Source organism: Mirounga angustirostris, unplaced genomic scaffold, assembly GCF_029215605.1.
Source record: "Mirounga angustirostris isolate CCGP_5_RB_7025 unplaced genomic scaffold, mMirAng1.0.hap1 SCAF_3, whole genome shotgun sequence".
NCBI lineage: Eukaryota > Metazoa > Chordata > Mammalia > Carnivora > Phocidae > Mirounga > Mirounga angustirostris.
Window position 1 is genome coordinate 158182136 of NW_026991711.1, and position 24147 is coordinate 158206282.

Sequence of the window (24147 nt, forward strand, 5' to 3'; positions counted from 1 at the left end):
CGCCGGAGCCGGGTGGCTCCGCGGGCCGCAGGAGGGCGGTGCCGTGGGCCTGGTCCCGGAGGTGGCGACCGGCATTAGGGAGATGATCATGGCAGCTCGGACCGGTCAGAGGGCTCTAAGAAAGGTGGTTTCGGGATGCCGTCCAAAGTCGACGGCAGCGGCCGGAACCCCGGCTCCGGCTCAGGGAGCTGCGCGGTACGTCAGGTAATAACAGGGGCGCTACGACGGGGGTAGCTTTCGGCCTGGGCTTGCCGAGTGGAGGGCCCGAGGAATTTTGGGGTGAGGCGGAGCCGGACCGGATGCATTTCCGCGTCTCTAAAGAGACAAAGTCCTGAGATCGGCATTTGAGGTACTTGGGCTTTGCGCACGTCACCCCGGGCGGGAGGCTCGTCGGGTTAGTGGCTCGCTACCCTCGCGAGAGGTGGTGAATCCTCGGCCGAGCGACTTTAGGAGCCACTGATAAAGCAACTCGACAACCGGTAACTTGGGGTTCTTCCGGTCTCCTCCCCTACGGCCTGCTGCTGTTGCTGCTCTCGGGAAGTTTTAACTTTGCGGCCCAAGAGTTGCTGGCTGCCGGGCTGTGGGAGTTTGTGGCCCGGCGGTGAGCCCTCTTCTGTTCCCCCAGCGTGCCTGCTGGCCCGAAGTCCTTTCCCAGTTTGGGGTAGGGGGTCTTTGACTCCGCCCTTTGGTGCTTGCAAAACTAAACGTAGCCAATACGATTTTTTTCCACTCGACTGTCACTTAGAGGTCCTGTAACCTTGAACCAGTCTTCGATTACCTGGTTGGTTCCTTTTTGGTGGGTGGAGGCGGAGACAGGAATGATTACATACTTCGACCACTTAGTTTCTTTTTACTAATGACTTTGTAATAAAGTATGCTCGAAAATTATAGTGTTTAAAATGTATTCAGTTGTAAACAGTACAAAATGAAGGGAGAAAGCACAAATGTTGAACTCCAGGAATTTAGATTTAATGAAGAATTTTTCAGTTACCCAAAACAACCAACTCTAAATCCTTTTAGAGAAATAGTGGTTGAAATAGAAATAAAATATTCTCATATCGTTTAGTCCTGCTGAAGGAAACAACCTGAAAGAGGACTTCTAAGCAGAACATAGTCTATCATGCTTTAGATCTGTTTGTGTTACCCTTATAAAATGTTGGCTTGCAAATAAACCAAACTGTTACTTCTAAGAAAAAAATAAGATTGTTTTAATGATCAAATTAAGGCGTAAATTCCAAGACAAATATTTATTGTTTATAATAATGAAAAGGGAGGAAGTTTATGAGCTCATTTTTAGGCAGAAGCACTAACATACGTTCTGGCCTTTATTATAGTAGAGTATTTGAGATGTAGTATTGGAAAGTTAGTGACAAAAAGCTGTCCTTCATCTGATTCAGTTTTAATTTCATGGTTTAACAATACATATGACTGTATGGCTCCTCATTGCAGTTGAAGATATTATATTATTCTTGATAATGTGTGAAACTAGATGTGCTGTCCAGTGCTTTTAACCATAGTATGGGAACTCATCAGGAAAACTATTAGCTTGCTCTAAACACAGCTATTTCCTTTATGATTGTAATCAGATTGTGTAAGGGTTTTTTTGTGGGGGTTTTTTTGGGCAGGAAGAAGGGGAGGTTGGGGCGATGGTATTACATAAACTTGGTACAAAATTCAAAACCATGTACAGTGAAAAGTAAGTTTCCTAGTCAACCAGTTCACCTCTTCAGAAGCAACGGTCTTAGCTTTTTTAAATAAAGGTTTTCAGAGATGCTGCCTTTTCTGATACTGACTTATCAGAAAATTATTGGGTGTGCTCAATATTTGTCACATAATTGGCTTCCAATAATAGGTAATAAGGTAACTATACAAAAAGTGGGGAAATAGGTAAAACTGTTATAACAAAGTATGTTTTAGAAGGGAAACGTGATTAGGTATTTTGTACACCAGATTTGGTTTTTGTGATCAATACAATTAACAGAGATCCTAAATTATGTTATGTGACTTTCTAAAGGAAGCTAAATTAACTGCCTAATTTTTTATTTCTGCTGTTCTGCTTCATTTAGCAGAGTAACTCATTCTTTTTTATTAGTATAATCCAACTTCTAAGCAAACTCTATAGGTTAACTCTAAAGAAAATTCACAGTGGGCTTATTTTAATATTATCTCTGCCTTTAAAATAAGATGCACATAACAAATCATATTTTTAAAGATTTTTGGGAACACTTTTATTCTCTCTAGGAGATGAATCTATCTAAAATAGGAACAAATTTTTCTCTCTAGAAGATGAATCTATCTAAAATCTCTTTTGACTAAAAAAGAATATCATAGATATCTTTAAAATATGCTGTTATCATCATTATAAAATCAAATACTACTTGTTATAGCCTAGAAAACCTAGAATTCTGAAAGCTATCTTGTTTTACTATATTTTCCCCATTGTTCATTTTTTTGAAGTGTTATTTAGAGCTGGATACATAAATATCCTAAAGTCTTAAAGGGGCCAGTAAGTTCATCCATACAGTTCATATGTTTTATTCTTTTCCTTTACATTTTATTTAATAGTTGTGCAGCATTTAGCTTAACCATTTTCATTGACCTCTATTTCATTGACTCTGGAAGAAGCCCATCTAATTTTTATAAAGAATGTTAATTGTTCAAAAGTTCTTTCTTGTATTATGGAGCCCAAATTTGTCTCCATCCAATTGGACTTTTGTCTTACATTTTGGAACCATATCCTCAGGTATCATCCCTATCTTCTGGCTGAATATTCCCAATTTCTTCAACCATTCTTTGTTTGACTTGATTGTCTCTTCCACCCTGGCCAAACTGTAGGGTGTCTGTGTCCTTAAAGAAATTTTGTTTATATGTAAATCCTATTTCATAAAGCAGATTTTATGTAGGACATAAGGAGATTTGACCAGGCCATCCATTCCCCTTTTAAGAAATAATTTGGGTCCGCTAAGGAGTGTGTAACAGCTCACCTGCCAAATTAACTAGCCCTGAAAATGGATGGAGCTGGAGGGTCGGCCCATACCTGGGCACCAGTGGCAGTTGGTGACCCGCGAGGGGGACGGGAGTGGGGCGGGGGGGAGCCGCAGCGATTCCCTCCCAACCCCCAAACTGTTTTAAAAAACAAAAAATAAGAAATATTTAAAAAATAATTTGGGGGCACCTGGGTGGCTTAATTGATGAGCTGCTGATTCTTGATTTTGGCTCGGGTTATGATCTCAGGGTCCTGGGATCAAGCCCCACCTTGGGCTCTACCTTCAGCAGGGAATCTGCTTCAGGATTCTCCCTCTGCCCCTCCAGTGCACACACTCTCTCTAATAAATAAATAAAATCTTTTAAAAAAATACTGTTTAAAAAAATAATTTGAAGATTTGATTTAATGAAATAGCACTCTTTTGCTTTGAATTCTTCAGCAGCTTCTCACTGCGGATAAATTCCAAATTGCTTTATCCTGGTTAATAATTCCCAGCATGATCCAGCTCCAACCCATCTAACATTATTTCATGGTACTCTCCTGGCTTGCTATACTGCTGCTACACTGTTAGTCTTTCTTAGTCTCTCGATACTGCCAAGGTCTTTCCCTACTACCTGGAATGCCCCCCATCTACCTCGCCTCCTTCCATATATGTACACTGTATGTACACACACACATTTTTTATGTACATACATACCCATTTCTCTCTTTACATGGCTAACTTCTTCCATTATGTTTCAGCTGAAATATAACCTCAGAGGACTTCCTAGACTGCCCTAACTAAAGGAGCTCCCAATTACATGTCTCCACCCCCATTTCTTTCTTAGCACTTTTTTTGAATCCTCAACTACAAAGTAATCCTCATAAAGTTTATTTTTACCATTATATCCCTAGTGCCTAGCACAGAACAAAAGCTCAATAAGTATGTGAACTAATATATGAATAGTATGAAATAGTTATGCAATAATCTTACTAGGGAAAGGAAAAAATACTCAGATGAATAAAAGTATATCAGGCATCTATATTTAGAAGTACCCAAAACCAGTAACATTCTAATTTCCTTGACATGTGTTTTTACATGTGTGCATTGAAATGGAGATTGGAAGGGAAAGGAGAACAGAGCAACAGTTCTTTTTTTATTTTATTTTATTTTATTATGTTACGTTAGTCATCATACATTACATTATTATTTTGATGTAGTGTTCCATGATTCATTGTTTGCATATAACACCCAGTGCTCCATGCAATATGTGCCCTCCTTAATACCCATCACCGGGCTAACCCATCCCCTCACCCCTTCCCGTCTAAAACCTTCAGTTTGTTTCTCAGAGTCCATAGTCTCTCATGGTTTGTCTCCTCCTCTGATTCCCCCTCTTCATTTTTCCCTTCCTGCTATCTTCTTCTTCTTTTTTTTTTTTTTAACATATAATGTATTATTTGTTTCAGAGGTGCAGGTCTGTGATTCATTAGTCTTACACAATTCACAGTGCTCAGCACATACCCTCCCCAATGTCTATCACCCAGCCACCCCATCCCTCCCACCCCCACCACTCCAGCAACCCTCAGTTTGTTTCCTGAGATTAAGAATTCCTCATATCAATGAGATCATATGATACTGGTCTTTCTCTGATTGACTTATTTTGCTTAGCATAATACCCTCTAGTTCCGTCCACGTTGTTGCAAATGGCAAGATTTTGTTATATTTTTTTTGATGGCTGCATAATATTCCATTGTGTGTATGTATGTGTGTGTGTGTATATATATATATATCACATCTTCTTTATCCATTCATCTGTTGATGGACATCTTGGCTCTTTCCATAGTTTGGCTATTGTGGACATTGCTGCTATAAACATTGGGGTACACATACCCCTTTGGATCACTACATTTGTATCTTTGGGGTAAACGCCCGGTAGTGCAATTGTTGGGTTGTAGGGTAGCTCTATTTTCAAATTTTTGAGGAACCTCCATATTGTTTTCCAGAGTGGCTGTACCAGTTTGCATTCCCACCAACAGTGTAGGAGGGTTCCCCTTTCTCCACATCCCCGCCAACATTTGTCATTTCCTGACTTGTTAATTTTAGCCATTCTGACTGGTGTGAGGTGGTATCTCATTGAGGTTTTGATTTGGATTTCCCTGATGCTGAGTGATGTTGAGCACTTTTTCATGTGTCTGTTGGCCATTTGGATGTCTTCTTTGTTTGGAAAAATGTCTGTTCATGTCTTCTGCCCATTTCTGGATTGGATTATTTGTTCTTTGGGTGTTGAGTTTGATAAGTTCTTTATAGATTTTGGATATTAGCTCTTTATCTGATATGTCATTCAGAGCAGCAGTTCTAACAGGGCCACTAGATTTCCAATCTGAAGTCTCAGAGTAGATCAAGAATTAAGGAGCATCTGTGGATCCAGCTGGGAAGACAACCTGGATAGATGAGTTAGAAAATAGATGATGGGCGCCTGGGTGGCTCAGTCGTTAAGCGTCTGCCTTCAGCTCAGGTCATGATCTCAGGGTCCTGGGATCGAGTCCCACATCAGGGGTCCCTGCTCTGCAGGGAGCCTGCTTCTCTTCTGCCTCTGCTTCCCTCCCTCTCTCTCTGTCTCTCATGAATAAATGAATAAAATCTTAAAAAAAAAAAAAATAGATGATGAAGGGTTCTTGGCTGGCTCAGTCAGTAGAGCATGTGACTCTTGGTCTCAGGGTTTTGAGTTCGAGCCCCACATTGGGGGTAGAGTTTACTTAAAAAAAGAAAGAAAGAAAGAAAGAAAATAGATGATGAATATTCTAGCAAGTGTATGGGAAGAATATGTTGTAATATGTGACTATAGACTGAAAGCCAACTTTCTGGGAAAGACACCATTTGTGCCAGAAATTTCTAACCCTAACTATAAACTGTTATTTTTAGTTTTCTTTATGGTACTTAAGAAGCTTATTTTTTTCCGTGTGCCTATGCATGCATGTGTGCACAACTGTGTCTGTGTGTGTGTGTGTGTGTGTGTATTTTCAGGAATAGTCTGAAGTTGCAAAGCCTTCTAAAGTGTGATAGTTACTGGGGTGCCAGGCTGGCTCAGTTGGTGGAGCATGTAACTCTTGATCTTGGGATCATGAGTTCGAGCCCCATGTTGGGTGTAGAGTTTACATTAAAAAAAATAATGTGTGATAGTATTTTACAATCTATAATTTGTGTTTCCTTTTAATTTTCAGTGCTACGCTAAATCAAGTACTTTTTGTCTTTTTAGATATTTAGCTTCCTGTGGTATACTGATGAGCAGAACTCTTCCACTACATACCTCAGTTTTGCCTAAGGAGATTTATGCAAGAACCTTCTTCAGAATTGCTGCACCATTAATAAACAAAAGAAAAGAATATTCAGAGAGGAGAATTATAGGGTTTGTATATAATAATAGTTCTGCTAAAAGAGTATGTTCACAATTTTCTGTAGAGTATTCATGACTTTTTTTCTGGATTTTTCTTCTTACAGAATATGCTTTAATTTTTCTAGATTGGCCTTTCCACAGCTTTTGCTGTTTTATAAATATTTGTTGAATGAACATAATTATATGGTAACTTTATAGGATAGATTTAAACCTTGATGTGTAAAGGAAATAATTGAACTGTTTAGACCTACATTTTTGTACACTGTTTGTTTCTATAGTGGCAACATTAGTGATATGTTGGGCCCAATATGTTTATTTATTTATTTATTTTTAAAGATTTTATTTATTTATTTGACAGAGATACAGCGAGAGAGGGAACACAAGCAGGGGTAGCGGGAGAGGGAGAAGCAGGCTTCCCGCCGAGCAGGGAGACCGATGTGGGGCTCGATCCCAGGACCCTGGGATCATGACCTGAGCCAAAGGCAGACGCTTAATGACTGAGCCACCCAGGTGCCCCCACACCAATATGTTTAAATAGCTCCCTCACATATAGACATACATAGATAAGTAACATACAGATGTGCTAAGAGGCTCCTACCACCTGGAGTGTAGGTTGGCAAACTTTTTCTGTAAAGGACCAGATAGTATATATGTTAGGTTTTGTGGACCATACTGTCTCTGTAGCAGCTACTCAACTCTGTCATTGTAATTGTAGCCCAAACAACATATTGCTGTGGACAGTATGTAATAAATGGGTGTGACTGTGTGCTAATAAAACTTTATTTACAGAACCAGGCTTTGGGCCAGGTTTGGCCCCTGATCTAGGGGTATATATAGAAGAGAATAGAGAGACTGCAGTTCTGCTAAACCAGAAATACAGCATCTGTTCATATGGGAATTTCTACAAGGGGATCTTAATTCTCAACAGGCCATTAAGTATTACATGAATTCTTGTAAAAGTGCATTTCAATAATTTTTTCAGTTGCTTTTTCCATTCTGATTTTTCTGTAGTAAAGGACTTTCAGCAGACTCAGCTTTTGTCACTAAAATTACCTTTATTACTGGCTAAATCACTGTATTGGTTAAGGTAATGCTAGCAGCTATACAGGTAAAACCCCCAAGTTTATTTCTTTCTTATGTAAAGTTCAAGTGGGTATTCCCCATCCACGGGCAGCAGTTTAGGAACCTAAGCTCCATCTAAACTTGTGCCTTTTGTAATTCCTTAGTCTTTTAAGAAGATATACTTGATTCTAAACCATATTGGTCTGGAAGGGATTATTGGCAAGAACTAGTCATGTAACCCCATCTAAATGCAAGAGGGGAATTGGGAATAGTAGCCTCCGGGTGGGCAGCTTCTTCCCAGCAATAGCACCATGTAAAGAGAGCCTAAATAATTGGACAGGTAGATGTCTTTGCCAGAGCTGGTATCTGTCAAAAAGAGAAATGGCAATGAAAAGATAAATAGTGAATTGGTCTGTTTTACTTTTTTTTTTTTTTTAAAGATTTTATTTATTTATTTGACAGAGAGAGAGAGAGAGACAGTGAGAGAGGGAACACAAGCGGGGGGAGTGGGAGAGGGAGAAGCAGGCTTCCCACCAAGCAGGGCGCTGGATGCGGGGCTCAGTCCCAGGACCCAGGGATCATGACCTGAGCCAAAGGCAGATGCTTAATGACTGAGCCACCCAGACGCCCAGTCTTTTACTTTTGAATCACTACCAATATCTTTTTTTTACTGTGTACCTGTCATTTGACAGGTATTACTGGGTGCTTTATATTTATAGTTTCGTTTAATTCTCACAGTAGCCATGGAAACTAGGTGTTGTTATTCCCATTTTAGAGATGAGGAAACTGAAGCTCATGGAGATAATGTACATTAAGTGTCATGCATGATTCCTAAGATTATTTTTCCACCATATTTACTTATTGTTACTTACTTCCTTAGTCTTTCTCATGCTGGAATTCTTTTTATTACAAATTGGTCTTATCCAGTGATCATCTTATCTTTTTCCCCCGTATTTGACATAAACACATAATATTAGCTACTATTTATTAAGTGCTTTTTTTTTTTTAATATTTATTTATTTGACAGAGAGAGACGAAGTGAGAGAGGGAACACAAGCAGGGGGAGGGGGAGAGGGAGAAGCAGGCTACCCGCGGAGCAGGGAGCCCGATGCGGGGCTCGAACCCAGGACCCTGGGATCATGACCTGAGCTGAAGGCAGACGTTTAACGACTGAGCCACCCAGGCGCCCCTATTAAGTGCTTTTTTTTTAATTAAAGATTTTTTAAATTTATTTGAGAGAGAGAGGCAGCACGCACACAAGCAGGGGAGGGGCAGAGGGACAAGCAGACTCCCCGCTGAGTGAGGAGCCTAATTTGGGCTCCATCCCAGGACCCTGAGATCATGACCTGAGCCGAAGTCAGATGCTTAACCAACTGAGCCATCCAGGAGCCCCTTTATTAATTGCTTATTAAGCATTGTGCACTATGCCAAAACTATTTCACTTAACCCTCAAAAGAACCCTGTAGAGGTACTTTTCAGTTATGGATGAAGAAAATAAAATTGAGAAGTTAAACAACCTACCCTGGGTCATGTGGCTTAGTTTTAGGGTTAGTATTTGAGTGTAGTCCTTTCTGACTACAAAGTCCATACCCTTGACCACTGTACCATACTGCTTTCTTAGTTGTTGTAGACTACTTTTATAACAGCTTCCAGGCTGCAAGATTTCATACTTCTTCATGGGACTTATTTTAGCATTTATTTCAAAGCGACTAAAACCTAGGAGGTTTAGGAGGTAGGGTTTTTTTTTTCCGTCCCCTCTACTGTGGACCTCATTTCATGATAATACTTTGAAAACAATGTTTTATTTTGTTTTCATCTTGAATTACTTAATTTTTTAAATTTAAATTCAATTAATTAACATTTTTTTAAAACTTTTTTTTTTTTTTTAAGATTTTATTTATTTATTTGAAGAGAGAGACACAGTGAGAGAGGGAACACAAGCAGGGGGAGTGGCAGAGGGAGAAGCAGGCTTCCCGCCGAGCAGGGAGCCCGATGCGGGGCTCGATCCCAGGACCCTGGGATCACGACCTGAGCCGAAGGCAGACGCTTAACGACTGAGCCATTAGTTTCAGAGGTACAGGTCAGTGATTCATCCGTCTTAAATGATAACCAGTGCTCATTACATCATGTGCCCTCCTTAATGTCCATCACCCAATTACACCATCCCCCCACTCCCCTCGCCTCGAACAGCCCTCAGTTTGTTTCCTATAATTAAGAGTCTCTTGGGGCGCCTGGATGGCACAGTCATTAAGCTTCTGCCTTTGGCTCAGGTCATGATCCCAGGGTCCTGGGATCGAGCCCCGCATCCGGCTCCCTGCTCGGCAGGAAGCCTGCTTCTCCCTCTCCCACTCCCCCTACTTGTGTTCCGTCTCTCGCTGTGTCTCTCTCTGTCATATAAGTAAAATCTTAAAAAAAAAAGTCTCTTATTGTTTGTCTCCCTCTCAGATTTTGTCTCATTTATTTTTTCCTCTCTTCTGTGATTCTCTGTGTTGTTTCTTAAATTCCACATATTAGTGAGATCATATGATAATTGTCTTTCTCTGATTGACTTATTTCGCTCAGTATAATACCCTCTAGTTCCAGCCACGTTGTTGCAAATGGCAAAATTTCATTTTGATGGCTTTCATTCCATTATATGTATTTGTGTGTGTGTGTGTGTGTGTGTGTGTATATCTTGATGAAGTCCCAATAGTTCATTTTTGCCTTTGTTTCCCTTGCCTTGGAGACGTGCCTAGCAAGAAGTTGCTACAGCCGAGGTCACAGACGTTGCTGCCTGTGTTCTCTAGGATTTTGATGGATTCCTGTCTCACATTTAAGTCTTTCATCCATTTTGAGTCTATTTTTGTGTGTGGTGTAAGGAAATGGTCCAGTTTCATTCTTCTGCATGTGGCTGTCCAATTTTCCCAACACCATTTGTTGAAGAGACTGTCTTTTTTCCATTGGATATTCTTTCCTGCTTTGTGGAAGATTAGTTGACCATAGAGTTGAGAGTCGATTTCTGGCTTCTCTCTTCTGTTCCATTGATCTATGTGACTGTTTTTGTGCCAGTATCATACTGTCTTGATGATTACAGCTTTGTAATAGAGCTTGAAGTCTGGCATTGTGATCCCACCAGCTTTGGGTTTTGTTTTTTTTTTTTCCAACATTCCTTTGGCTGTTTGGGGTCTTTTCTGATTCCACATAAATTTTAGGATTATTTATTCCAGCTCTGTGAAAAAAGTTGATGGTATTGTGATAGGGATTGCACTGAATGTGTAGATTGCTCTAGGTAGCATTGACATCTTCACAATATTTGTTCTTCCAGTCCATGAGCATGGAACGTTTTTCCATTTCTTTGTGTCTTCCTCAGTTTCTTTCATGAGTATTCTATAGTTTTCTGCGTACAGATCCTTTGCTTCTTTGGTTAGGTTTATTCCTAGGTATTTTATGGTTTTGGGTGCAATTGTAAATGGGATCGACTCCTTAATTTCTCTTTCTTCTGTCTCATTGTTAATGTATAGAAATGCAACAGATTTCTGTGCATTGATTATATATCCTGACGCTTTGTTGAATTCCAGTATGAGTTCTAGAAATTTTGGGGTGGAGTCTTTTTGGTTTTCCACAGTATCATGTCATCTGTGAAGAGTGAGAGTTTGACTTCTTTACTGATTCAGATGCCCTTCATTTCTTTTTGTTACCTGATTACTGAGGCTAGGACTTCTAGTACTATGTTGGACAACAGTGGTGATAGTGGACATCCCTGTTGTATTCCTGACTTTAGGGGAAAAGCGCTCAGTTTTTCCCCATTGAGAATGATATTCTCTGTGGGCTTTTTGTATGTAGCTTTTATGATATTGAGGTATGTTCCCTCCAGCCCTGCACTGTGCAGAGTTTTAATAAAGGATGCTGTACTTCGTCAGATGCTTTTTCTGTACCTATTGTCCTTTCTTTTATTAATGTAATGTATTACATTGACTGATTTGTGGATGTTGAACCACGCTTGCAGCCCAGGAATAAATCCCACTTGGTCGTGGCTAATAGTCCTTTTAATGCACTGTTGGATCCTATTGGCAAGCATCTTGGTGAGAATTTTTGTATCCATGTTCATCAGGGATATTGGTCTGTATTTCCCCTTTTTGGTGGGGTCTTTGTATGGTTTTTGGATCAAGGTCATACTGGCCTCATAGAAATTGTTGGGAAGTTTTCCTTCCATTTCTGTTTTTTGAAACAGCTTCAGAAGAATATATTAATTCTTTTTTTAAAGATTTTATTTATTTATTTGACACAGAGAGAGAGTGAGAGAGAGAGCAGAGCATAAGCAGGGGGAGTGGCAGGCAGATGAAGAAGGAGAAGCAGGCTCCCCACTGAGCAAGGAGCCTGCTGTGGAACTCAAACCCAGGGCCCTGGGATCATGACCTGAGCCGAAGGCAGATGCTTAACTGACTGAGCCACCCAGGCGCCCCAGTATTAATTCTTCTTTAAATGTTTGGTAGAATTCCCCTGGGAAGCCATCCAGCCCTGGGCTCTTGTTTGTTGGGAGATTTTTGATTACTGCTTCAATTTCCTTGCTGGTTATGGGTCTGTTCAGGTTTTCTGTGTCTTCCTGTTTCAGTTTTGGTAGTTTATGTGTCTCTAGGAATGCATCCATTTCTTCTAGGTTGCCTAATTTGTTGGCATATAGTTGCTCATCATATGTTCTTATAATTGTTTGTATTTCTTCGGTGTTGGTTGTGATCTCCTCTTTCATTCATGATTTTATATATTTGGGTCCTTTCTCTTTTCTTTTTTTAAATTTTTTTTTAAAGATTTTATTTATTTATTTATTGGAGAGCGAGCGAGAGAGAAACAGCATGAGAGAGGAGAGGGTCAGAGGGAGAAGCAGGCTCCCCGCTGAGCCGGGAGCCCGATGTGGGACTCGATCCCAGGACCCTGGGATCATGACCTGAGCCGAAGGCAGTCGCTTAACCAACTGAGCCACCCAGGCGCCCCTTTCTCTTTTCTTTTTGATAAGTCTGGCCAGGGACTTATCACTTATCAATCTTATTAATTCTTTTCAACGGACCAGCTCTTAGTTTTATTGAACCTGGTTGCTATTTCGTTGATTTCTTCTCTAATCTATATTATTTCTCTTCTCTTGCTGGGTTTAGGCTTTATTTGCTGTTCTTTCTCCAGCTCCTTTAGGTGTAAGTTTAGGTTGTGTATTTGAGACCTTTCTTGTTTCTTGAGGAAGGCTTGTATTGCTATATACTTCCCTCCTAGGACCACCTTTGCTGTATCCCAAAGATTTTGAACAGTTGTGTTTTTATTTTCATTTGTTTCCATGAATTTTTTAAATTCTTCTTTAATTTCCTGGTTGACCATTCATTCCTTAGTAGGATGCTCTTTAGCTTCCTTGTATTTGAGTTATTTCCAAATTTCCTCTTGTGATTGAGTTCCAGTTTCAAAGCATTGTGGTCCAAAAATATGCAGGGAATGATCCCAGTCTTTTGGTACCTGATTTGTGACCCAGTATGTGATCTGTTCTGGAGAATGTTCCATGTGCACCTTAGAAGAATGTGTATTCTGTTCCTTTCGGATGGAAATGCTCTGAATGTAGCTGTGAAGTCCATCTGGTCCAGAGTGTCATTCAAAACCCTTGTTTCCTTGTTGATCTTCTGCTTAGATGTTCTGTCCATTGCAGTGAGGGGTGTGTTCAAGTCCCCTACTATTATTGTGTTATTACTGATGTGTTTCTTTAATTTTGTTATTAATTGGCTTATATAATTGGCTGCTCCAATGTTAGGGGCATAAATATTTACAATTTTTGTATCTTCTTATTGGATAGACCCTTTAATTATGACATAGTGTCCTTTCTCATCTCTTATTACCATCTTTGGTTTAAAATCTAATTTTTCTGATAGAAGGATTGCCATCCCAGCTTTCTTTTGATGTCCATTCGCATGATAAATGGTTTTCCACCCCTTCAGTTTCAATCTGGAGATGTCTTTGGGTCTAAAATGAGTCTCTTGCATACAGCATATCAGTAGGTCTTGCTTTTTTGTCCCATCTGATACCCTTTGTCTTTTGATTGGGGCATTTAGCCCATTTACTTTCAGAGTAACTACTGAAAGATATGAATTTAGTGCCATTGTATTACCTGTAAAGTCACTGTTTCTGTAGATTATCTCTGTTCCTTTCTGGTCTATGTTACTTTTGGACTCTCTTTTTGCTTAAAAGATCCCTTTTAATATTTCTTGCAGGGCTGGTTTGGTGATCACAAATTCTTTCAGTTTCTGTTTGTCCTGGAAGATTTTTACCTTTCCTCCTATTTTGAATGACATCCTAGCTGGGTAAGGTATTCTTGGCTGCATAGTTTTCTCATTTAGCACCCTGAATATATCATGCCCGTCGTTTCTGGCCTGCCAGGTTTCTGTGGATAGGTCTGCTGCCAATCTAATGTTTCTACCCTTGTATGTTACAGAGATCTTATCCCATGCTGCTTTCAGGATTTTCTCTTTGTCTCTGAGATTTGCAAGTTTTACTATTAGATGTCAGGGTGTTGCCCTGATTTTACTGATTTTGAGGGGGGCTCTCTGTGCCTCCTGGATTTTGATGCCTGTTCCCTTCCCTAGATAAGTGAAGTTCTCTGCTTTAATTTGCTTCAGTATACTTTCTGCCCCCCACTTCTTCTGGGATCCCAATTATTCTAAAACTGTTTCACTTAATGGTATCACTTATCTCTCGAATTCTCCCCTCATGATCCAGTAATTGTTCCTCTCTCTTTTTCTCAGCTTCTTTATTCTCCATCATTTGGTCTTCTATATCACTAATTCTCTCTTTTGTCTCATTTATCCTAGCAGTTAGAGCCTCCATTTTTTATTGCATCTCATTAATAGCCTTTTTGATTTTGACTTGGTTAGATTTTAGTTCTTTTATTTCTCCAGAAAGGGATTCTCTAGTGTCTTCTATGCTTTTCTCAAGCCCACCTGGTATCTTTATAATTGTTATTCTGAACTCTAGTTCTGACCTCTTACTTACGTCCATACTGATTAGGTCCCTGACAGTCAGTACTGCCTCTTGTTCTCTTTTTTGAGGTGATTTTTTCCATCTTGTCATTCTCCTACCTTGCAGAAAGTGGTTGCTTTTCTATTTGTAGAGTTGCAGTTAATCTTTTCTTAGCTCTCCAGTTGAGTTCACAGATATTCAGAATGATTTGATAGCTATCTAGCTGAATTCCTGGGACCAGATGAAACTAAGGTCTCCTACTCCTCCACTGTCTTGTACTCCTCCCCAAAACAATGTTATATAACTGTAATAACTAACATCTTTGTCTTATTTCTAACTCTAATGGGAATGCTTTTGGTATTTGACCATTTATGGAGGGAATTATACAGTTTTTCTTCTTTTGGTTAATATGATTATAATGTTATAATTCTTAGTATTAAGCCATCCATGAATCTTTAAAAGAGTTGAATTTGATTGCTAATTTTTTTAATGCATTGCTGGATTTTATTTGCTGATATTTAGAATTTTTGCTTCAGTAATCACAGGTGATATTGGTCTACAGGTTTTATTTTTTATGTTCTTTGTCACGTTCAGGTTGGCAGGGTGTTATGGTGGCTCATAAAAAGAATGAGAGGTTCCTTTCTTTGTGTTCTAGAATGGTTTCTTTTTTTTTAAATTTTAAAAATACTACATACTTGTATAAAAATCTAACAATATAGAAGTATATGTACTATTTTTACTCCTACTTCTTTTTCTTAAGTTAAAAACTATTGATGTTGGAGTGCTTGGGTGGCTCAGTCAGTTAAGCATCTGCCTTCAGCTCAGGTCATGGTCTTGGGATCCTGGGATCAAGCCCCATGTTGGTTTTCCTGCTGAGTGGACAGTCTGCTTCTCTTTGTCCCTCTCCCTTTGCCCCCTCCCCTCTGCTCGTGTTCTCTCTCTCTCAAATAAATAAAATATTTTAAAAAAAAATCTATTTAATCTGTGTCCTTCTAGGGCTTTTAAAATATATTTTCATTACAGTTATTATGTTGATATAACAATTACTTTCAGGAAAAAATAAATATCAAGTGTTTAAAAGTGAGAAATACAGTATTTATTTATAATTTTTCCTAAATGGATAATAGAATTGTCCATATCCTGTCTGCTTTGTAAAGCGTTTTTTTCATATAAGAATATATTGTAAACCTCTTTGCTCTAAAGTATATATTTGATCTTAAAAAAAATAAACTTAAAAACAAAGTGGGAGGCGCCTGGCTGGCTAAGTCAAAAGAGCATGCAATTCTTCATCTCAGGGTCATGAGTTTGAGCCCCATTTTGGGTGTGGAGATTACTAAAATAAATAAATAAATAAACAAACTTTAAATATTTGATTCTAATTCTTATAAATAACTGGTACGGAGTTCCACAGTATGGATATATCATAATTTTTAATAATTTTTATTATATTAAGCATTTATTAACATCTATTAACTGATAAGTAAGTTGCTTCCAGTTGAGTTTTTTTCCTCTCTTTTTTTAAGATTTTATTTATTCATTTGAGAGTGAGCACATGAGCAGGGGGAGGGGTGGGGAGGCAGAGGGTGAAGCAGATTCCTCACTGAGCAGGGAGCCCGATGCAGGACTCTATCCCAGGACCCTGAGGTCAGGATCTGAGCCAAAGGCAGATGCTTAACCATCTGAGCCACCCAGGTGCCCTGTTTTTTTTTTTTTTTTCTCAAGCCCTCAATTTTTAAATGCTGGCTGCTAATTAAAATTTCAAAAGCCACATGTGTAAGCCAGATTCAACCTGTGGTATGCTAAATTATGACCTCTGCTTTATGCAAATATTTAGCTCCCTTTTATCTTTTTGTATTGCTTTGAAGTCATTCATTTCAATGTGTGGTTTAGCATAATTACCAAATGATTTATTGCCTTGTACACACTAGCTTTATTTATATTCAATTTAAAGTATATATATCCCTTATAAATAGGTGTAGTTAACACCTCTCTCTTTTTTGTTTTTTTCAAGATATTCTATGCAGGAAATGTATGATGTGGTATCAGGAATGGAGGATTACAAGCATTTTGTTCCTTGGTGCAAAAAATCAGATGTAATATCAAAGAGAACCGGATACTGCAAAACACGATTAGAAATTGGGTTTCCACCTGTGTTGGAGCGCTACACATCAGTAGTAACCTTGGTGAAACCACATTTGGTAAAGGTAATAGTTTTGCTTTTCATTGTTTTTAAATATTTCCCAAGTGTTGATTATATCAAATAATTTAAAGTATAATAGCTTAAAAGTATTTCCCTAAATTAATTAGAGATGGAGGGGGAAAAAATGAATGATTTCTTATGTCTCCTAACTGCTGTTTTATACAATATTAGCATTAGTCTTTCCAAACAGAAATTTGACTAGAATATGTAAATAAGAAGCTTTTTCTTTTTTTCTTCAGTTGAGGATTACTGACCCTTAGGAAAGATTGGACCACACAAGTGAAAAGTGTTTAAAGTTAATTTTTGCGCTAGTTTTTTTAGAAGTTAAGTCAGGGAAAGTGAGAGGATGAAGAAAGGTAGAAAAGATACAAATGTGGATAACATAAACATTGTTGAGGTCATCCTGCCATGCGGTGGGTACTGAAATGCCCGGTACTGTTAAAAGTATTGTATTGATCATCTTATCCTTGTCAAAAGAGGGGACATGTATATAGACAGATACCCAGGCTTAAACACACAAAAAAGGCAGAATTCCATAGAATTCTTTTGAATTCCTAGAGTTTGGTGACCAAAGACTTAAAGCTTAGTTGTGTTTTATGCCCATAGGATATCATTTCTTGGTAATTAGCCAGAGCTAAATGCCTTTGTCAGCTCCTTGTTAGGCATTGAAGGAGGTGGCATCTCTCATACCAGAAAGAGTCTACTGTCCAGTGAAGCTAAGACTTGGAGTCCACACTCATCTTACTCTCAAACTTGAACTCCACTTAAGAGGCCGTGCCTCACGGGACTTTGCCATTATGAATGTTTCCACCTGTTTGTCTCATAGTTTTAGGAGTTCTGTTCTGCACTGTCTCTCTTACAATAGCTAACATTTATCGAGTTCTTTGTAGTGCTTTACTTGAATTATTCATTTAGTCTTCGCTACAGCCCTTTGAGATTCAAATGTTACCATTCTCCATCTTACAGTTGAGCGAATTAAGGCTTAGAAGAGTTAGATAACTTGCCCAAGATTACAGAGCCAAGACTCTGTTTCAGTCTTTCTGACACCAGTGAGTATCTCTATAATCTTTAAATGTTTTTCTGTTTCCTGACCTCAGTCTCTTAAAACTTTAAATCTTCATGTATTATGCTGCATCTAACTAAAATAACTCTTGGGGGAAAAAAAAGAAAAACAACCTGCTTCTGGTTACGCGTTCAGCGTGGCGTCTACTTGGAATTTCTCTCTCTCTCTCCCTCTGCCCCTGTGTGCACATGCGTTCTCTCTCTCAGATGAATAAGTAAATCTTTAAAAAGAAAGAGAAAAAAATCTTCATAATAACATGTATGAAATGATCATTGCTATCTCAGTTTATGAGGATTAGAAAAATTACGAACCTTATGCAAATTCATACATACTGACATACATATATGTCAGATCCCAAAGCTGTTTTTCCAATAAAATAAGCTGCTTCACTTAATGTGCTAATTTATTGTTTGAAGATGTATTTGAGAGTAACACACAACTATGTATGCTCAGCTTTCAATTGTCCCTGGGTTCACATTTTGGATTTTAATACTTAATACAAGCATGTGGCATAGAACACAACTCATTAAAACCAAGGGAACAGTAGAAGCCATGTGACTTTTTTCTGCAAATTATTACTTGCCCCAAATGTGCCTGTGACATGTCAGTAATTCTATTGTACATGAATATGTAATGGCCAGAAGCCCTTGAAAGTTTTCAGCAGATTTAATAGAGACATTGGTTCCATGAATCTTACTACCTGAGTCACAGTACAAACATTTTACATGCCATAGTTTGTATGGTCTGGGTCAGTTCAGTCAGAACAACCAGTTGTAGGTCATCATCATAATACCTCCTATTGTGGTCAGTATCTGTGCTGTTAGGAATGAGACCTTTAGCAATATCTAAACATACCAGTAAAAATCTGTGGGTCCTTGGGCTAGATTATTGGTATGAATACAGCACTGCCACATTTTGTGAAAAAGTAGTCAGAAGAAGTTGGTGTATTATAGTGATTATTCCCAATAACTGTTTCTCCTTCACTGTTAAATTTCCTATAAGCTGCCTTTTTTTTTTTTTTGAGAGAGAGAGAAAATCTTAAGCAGGCTCCACTCTCAGTGTGGAGCCTGATATGGGGCTCAATCTCATGACCCTGAGACCATGACCTGAGCTGAAATCAAGAGTCGGATGATTAACTGATTGAGCCACCTAGGCACCCCTCCTATAAGCTTCTTATGTGATTGTAAAGAAGGGTAGAACATATTACCTGAAAGTTGGGTAACTGAAATAATAAGAATTTATAATAGATTGTTGATGCTTTTAAAAATTAGATGGTCTTTATTGAACTATATATAAAACCAAACCCTTTGAAGAAAATTTTCACTTTTCCCCAGTGACTTAGCATAATGTGACTAAATTTAGCTATTAGTTAGCATTTTGATGACTACTATTTTATCATGTCTAAATAAATTTTTAAACATTCATTGTTTTCCATTTTAACAACTAAAATATTTTCTTTTATGAATGTGAAATAGAGCATTTCTTTGTAAATGCTTTTTAGTATTGATGCAGTTGGATTTTCTTTATAATGATTCTACCATGTTTTCATCTGATAATTGACTCAAAAGAGTTTAGATGAAGAGGAAGTGAGGAATCAACTGTAAATATATTTTAAGCTCTTTGGCTTCCAGTTTAAACTATCTGTGGAGAGATCCAGATATAGTCAGAATTAATCCTGCATTCTGTGTTTAGGGAGGCAATAGCTGGGGAAGAAAAAGTACACTTTGGGGGAAAAGAGTTTATCTGTACAAGTCCTTTTTGCTAATCTGTAGTGTATACGCTCAGGGAGGGATGTCTAAACTGTTAAGAGGAATAAGTTATCAAAGAAAAAAGGGACAGAGGCTCCTGGATTCTCTCTCTGCCTCTCCTGCTCCCCCTACTGCTCCCTCCCCCGCCCACTTGTGAGTGCTCTCACTCTCTAAAAAAAAAAAAGAAAAGAGAAAAGGGTAGAGGGACTTGATTATTTATTGGCCCCAGGATATGCCAAAAGAGCTGGAAGCTTAAGGCTTAATTGGGGAGGGGGGTGTTGACTTTTTTTGGGGGGTGGTTTAAAAGATTTTATTTATTTGAGAGAGAGAGCACTCACACATGTACACAAGTGAGGGGGGGGAACAGAGGGAAAGGGAGAAGCAAACTCCGCACTGAGCAGGGAGCCTGACTGACATGGGGCTTGATCCCAGGACCCTGAGATCATGACCTGAGCCAAAGGCAGAGGCTTAACCGACTGAGCCACCCAGGCATCCCAGGTGTTGACTTTGAAACAAGAATTTAAAAGGTGGGGCGCCTGGGTGGCTCAGTTGGTTAAGCAACTGCCTTCGGCTCAGGTCATGATCCTGGAGTCCCGGGATCGAGTCCCACGTTGGGCTCCCTGCTCGGCGAGGAGCCTGCTTCTCCCTCTGACCCTCCCCCCTCTCATGTACTCTCTCATTCTCGCTCTCTCAAATAAATAAATAAAATCTTTAAAAAAAATTATAAAAAAAAAAAAAAAGAATTTAAAAGGTGGTTTGCTGCTGAGGGAAGGTGATATGTTTTCTTGAGATCATTTGTCTCTAGTACTAAGGCCCAGATAACATCTTAGGATAGTAAGTAAAGAAGCTGAACTTCTTTCAAAGTCATAACCAGTCCTGACAATCTACTAGTGACTGTGATTCCAGCCACCATTTTTCACACTGCAGGAGGCAACTTTTAGTGGGTCTCAATCAGCCTTCTTTTAATGATATAGAATGGGAAATATCAAGATGCACTGTACATAATATTTCTACTGTGTTTCAGTGTGTACATACACATATAAAATAAACATGAGCACTGAAGAGATTAGAGGTTAAAGAAAGCAATGGATCAGGGACGTGGGTCAGGGCCAGACTCAGGAAAACTAGAACCACGGTTGCCCTTAGAAATAGAGAATAATGAATGAAGGAAAGACTAAATGTGAAAGACAAGAGAAAAATCTTTGGGTAGGAAAGGAGAATTCTAGAACCCTACTTAGGATCTGTTCCAGATACCTTATAAATATTTTCGACATATCATAGTAATGGTATAAAATAGGTATTATACTCATTTTATAGATTTAAGGAAATATGGTACAGGGAATTAACTTGTTCAGGATTACTTATAAATGGCAGGGCTGGAAATAAACTTCCAGAAAAATCACTTTCTGTTTTGCTGCTGGAGGGGAAAACTCTAAGCACCCTGAGTGACAGCAGTGAAAAGGGGAACTGACAATCTTAGGGATCCCAGGAGAAAAGAAAATGGCTTATATTGGCAAGAGGTCACTTCCTAGTACCAAACTGAAAATGAGATTTTTTTTATCACCTGTGGTCTGACCTACAAACATATTTTAAAAAAGAAATCATCCTCGGGGCACCTGGGTGTCTCAGTTGGTTAAGCGACCGACTCTTGTTTTCTGCTCAGGTCATGATCTCAGGGTCATGAGGTCGAGCCCTGCGTCGCCCATGCTCAGCACGGAGTCTGCTTAAGACTCTCTCCCTCTACCCCTCACCCCCCCCCATGCTCTCTCTTGCTCTCTCTCTCTAAAATAAATAAATCTTTAAAAATTAAAAAAATTTAAAAAAAGAAATAATTCTCAGTTGTAGATTCTGGATAGTCTAAATGGTATTTTACTGCAGTCTTGTTTTTTCATTTTGTTCTAGGCATCCTGTACTGATGGAAGGCTTTTCAATCATTTGGAGACTGTTTGGCGTTTTAGCCCAGGTCTTCCTGGCTACCCAAGAACTTGTACCTTGGATTTTTCAGTAAGTGTCTCATACAGCCCTTGGTTTGTTCCAAGTATCAGGTGAAGTTGATAAAGAAGAAATAATCCATTGATTAGAATCCAGCTGCTGTAATTAATCTTAATGTGCATAGTGATTACTGAAAGATGCTTTCAGAAAATCTCAAATTTCTGAATTTTAAATTCATATTTCTGAATTCAGAAAATCTCAGATCTCAGATTTCTTTTTTAAAATATGTAGGTCAGACCACAGGTGATAAAAAAAATCTCATTTTCAGTTTGGTACTAGGAAGTGACCTCTTGCCAATATAAGCCATTTTCTTTTCTCCTGGGATCCCTAAGATTGTCAGTTCCCCTTTTCACTGCTGTCACTCAGGGTGCTTTTTCTCTGCTAACTTTATAAGAAAGAATACTAATGAATCTTTCCCTTTTTCTATTTCTTGAAACCTTGACTAGTCATTCCTTCTCTATTTTCTGATTTTTATAGGTCCATAGATAAGACATATGACTTCACTAAAAGCTTAATAACAGTTTATTAACACCAAATAAAATCTACACATTGATTTATGATGCAGAAGTAAAGTGCAGAAGGGGAAAATACGTTTTTAAAATCTAGGGACTATGGTATTCCCTTGTTCTCACATCACCTTGGTTATAGAAACTTAAAGCCACTTGTGGCTTTTCTTTGAACAGATAATACATGAGTTATTCTCTGTATTTGCAACTCAGGCATTGCATTTCAAGAAATAGTCATAATTTTGATTACATTGCTATATGCTGATGTTCTCAGCTCTTGAGTTATTTTCATTCAAAAATTAGTGGACATTAATGGAACCGTTGGGGAAATTTGAATAAGGCCTGTGTAGATTAGATATTAGTGTTATTATCTAGTAGCATTAACTCTTAATTTCCTGGCTTTAATAATTGCATTGTGGTTATATAAGACATTAAAAAGGGGAAATCTGGGTGATGGGTGTATGAGAAATCTTTGTACTATTTTTGTAACTTTTTTTTATAAATTTGAAATTACTTCAAAATGAAAAATTACCAAAGAAATGAAAATTAAAGCAGTTTTAAAGGTTAGTGGATATTTGGTCCTTAAAATACTATTTCTCAAACCACCTGCCTTGACTTATATCTTGAGGAGATATAAATGAAGTTATAAATCATTGTTAACTTTAAGATTGTAGCACCTACCCTGTTTTGTGATCAATCTCCTCTTCCTGCTGCTACTTCTCCTAGGAATACCTATCAGAAGGATTAGTTCCCTTCTTTATTTTCTTTTGAGAGATAGGTTAGATCTAAAAGGGGCACATTAAAAAGAAGCCAGAATAATATGGTATTCATTCAGTAAAGCTTTTTTCCAGTTTTCTTTAACTAGAAATAATAAAAGCAGATTATTTGTCTTGAAATGAAGTTCAGGTCTTGTTTACTTAAGCTTACGGTGTCAGCAGTAGATGTGCTTACTGTGGTAACTAAGTCTCCGTCTTCTGAGGGGTGTTAAAAAATTTCATCTAGGTACACCCATACAGCTCTGCCTTAGATACTGGCCAAGCAGCCCATTTCACAGTGTAAGTAGAGATTGAGTAAAAGAAAGATCTTCCTAAAATAATTAAGCTTTTCCTACAGATTTCTTTTGAATTGATTACCACTACCCTAAGTAGAGACTGAGTAGAAGAAAGATCTTCCTAAAATAATTAACCTTTTCCTACAGATTTCTTTTGAATTTCGCTCCCTTCTACACTCTCAGCTTGCCACACTGTTTTTCGATGAAGTTGTAAAGCAGATGGTAGCTGCCTTTGAAAGAAGAGCATGTAAGCTGTATGGTCCAGAAACAAATATACCTCGGGAATTAATGCTTCATGAAGTTCATCACACGTAAAGGGAAAAAGAACTGGTCACTTACTTGTAACTTTAGTTTATTTACTTTTAGGAAGTGCTTTTATCATTTGCTTTCAGAAGTCAGAAAGCATTTGTTAAACCCAGATTTGATTATAAGCCTGCACCATTGAGAATTTGCACTTGGAATATGGAACCACATGTATATAGAATTCAATCAAGTGTAATTCAAAGTAATGTGTATATTAGCATATTTACGATAATGGGATGTCATCACTATTGCTAGAATATGGACATCACTCTTACCAGAAATTGAAACTGTAAATTTAAGCCTTTTAATTATCACCTTATTTGAAAGAGGTCAGTTGAGATACTCACATAATATGTATTATATTAACCATATCACCTTTAAGTTATTAAATTCAGACTATTTATAACTTATTGTCATAGGACCCTGCCTCTTAGCTTAGGATATTTGGATAATCATCAGATATTTAAAGTAAACTTTGACTTAAAAATACTGTTAATGAAGGTTCCTCGGCTACTTTCCTTATTTTTAAATTGTTCTTATGGGTAGTAGGTAAATTCAGTGCCATATATAGTGAGATTAACTCCCAGATAAACAGTGAATATTTTTTTTGGTGAGTGGTCCAGAGCTTTAAGCTAGTTCTCTTGTAGTTTGCAACCCTCTCCCAGGTACTTTCACTACTCTTTCAATAATGCTGATTGTTTGTCAGATTTTGTCTACAGTAGTGGGTAATGGATGAAGATAAGTTGGTTGATATGTTTCCAGTACCATGCATCCCTATTTTCTATTTATTGTGTGTACTCACTTTCAATAATATATTTCAAACTGATATTTTTATAAACAAATCAATGTCAAAGGACTGAAGTGGTAACTTAATAAAGTTAATTTGTTTATTTTTCGTA

At 38.2% G+C, this 24147-nt stretch overlaps 1 protein-coding gene across 6 annotated transcripts; it reads left to right on the plus strand.

Moving 5' to 3' along the window:
* Positions 1-24147, plus strand: COQ10B (coenzyme Q10B). Of its 6 annotated transcripts, none has more exons than XM_064586866.1 (5): positions 13-195; positions 6223-6372; positions 16397-16589; positions 21299-21400; positions 23093-24147. In XM_064586866.1, the coding sequence occupies exons 1-5, from the start codon at positions 83-85 to the stop codon at positions 23258-23260; spliced, it is 726 nt and encodes a 241-aa protein (XP_064442936.1). In that variant the 5' UTR covers positions 13-82; the 3' UTR covers positions 23261-24147. The 6 variants fall into 6 exon arrangements, with proteins under 6 accessions (XP_064442940.1, XP_064442939.1, XP_064442936.1 ...); XM_064586867.1 differs by having other exon boundaries at positions 19-204; positions 23129-24147; XM_064586865.1 differs by having other exon boundaries at positions 24-204.

Coding starts and splice junctions, on each gene's coding strand:
- COQ10B (XM_064586865.1), top strand. CDS start 83: ATGATCATGGCAGCTCGGACCGGTCAGAGGGCTCTAAGAAAGGTGGTT. Junction 6,373..16,396: donor TCAGAGAGGAGAATTATAGG/GTTTGTATATAA, acceptor GTTTTTTTCAAG/ATATTCTATGCAGGAAATGT. Junction 16,590..21,298: donor TGAAACCACATTTGGTAAAG/GTAATAGTTTTG, acceptor ATTTTGTTCTAG/GCATCCTGTACTGATGGAAG.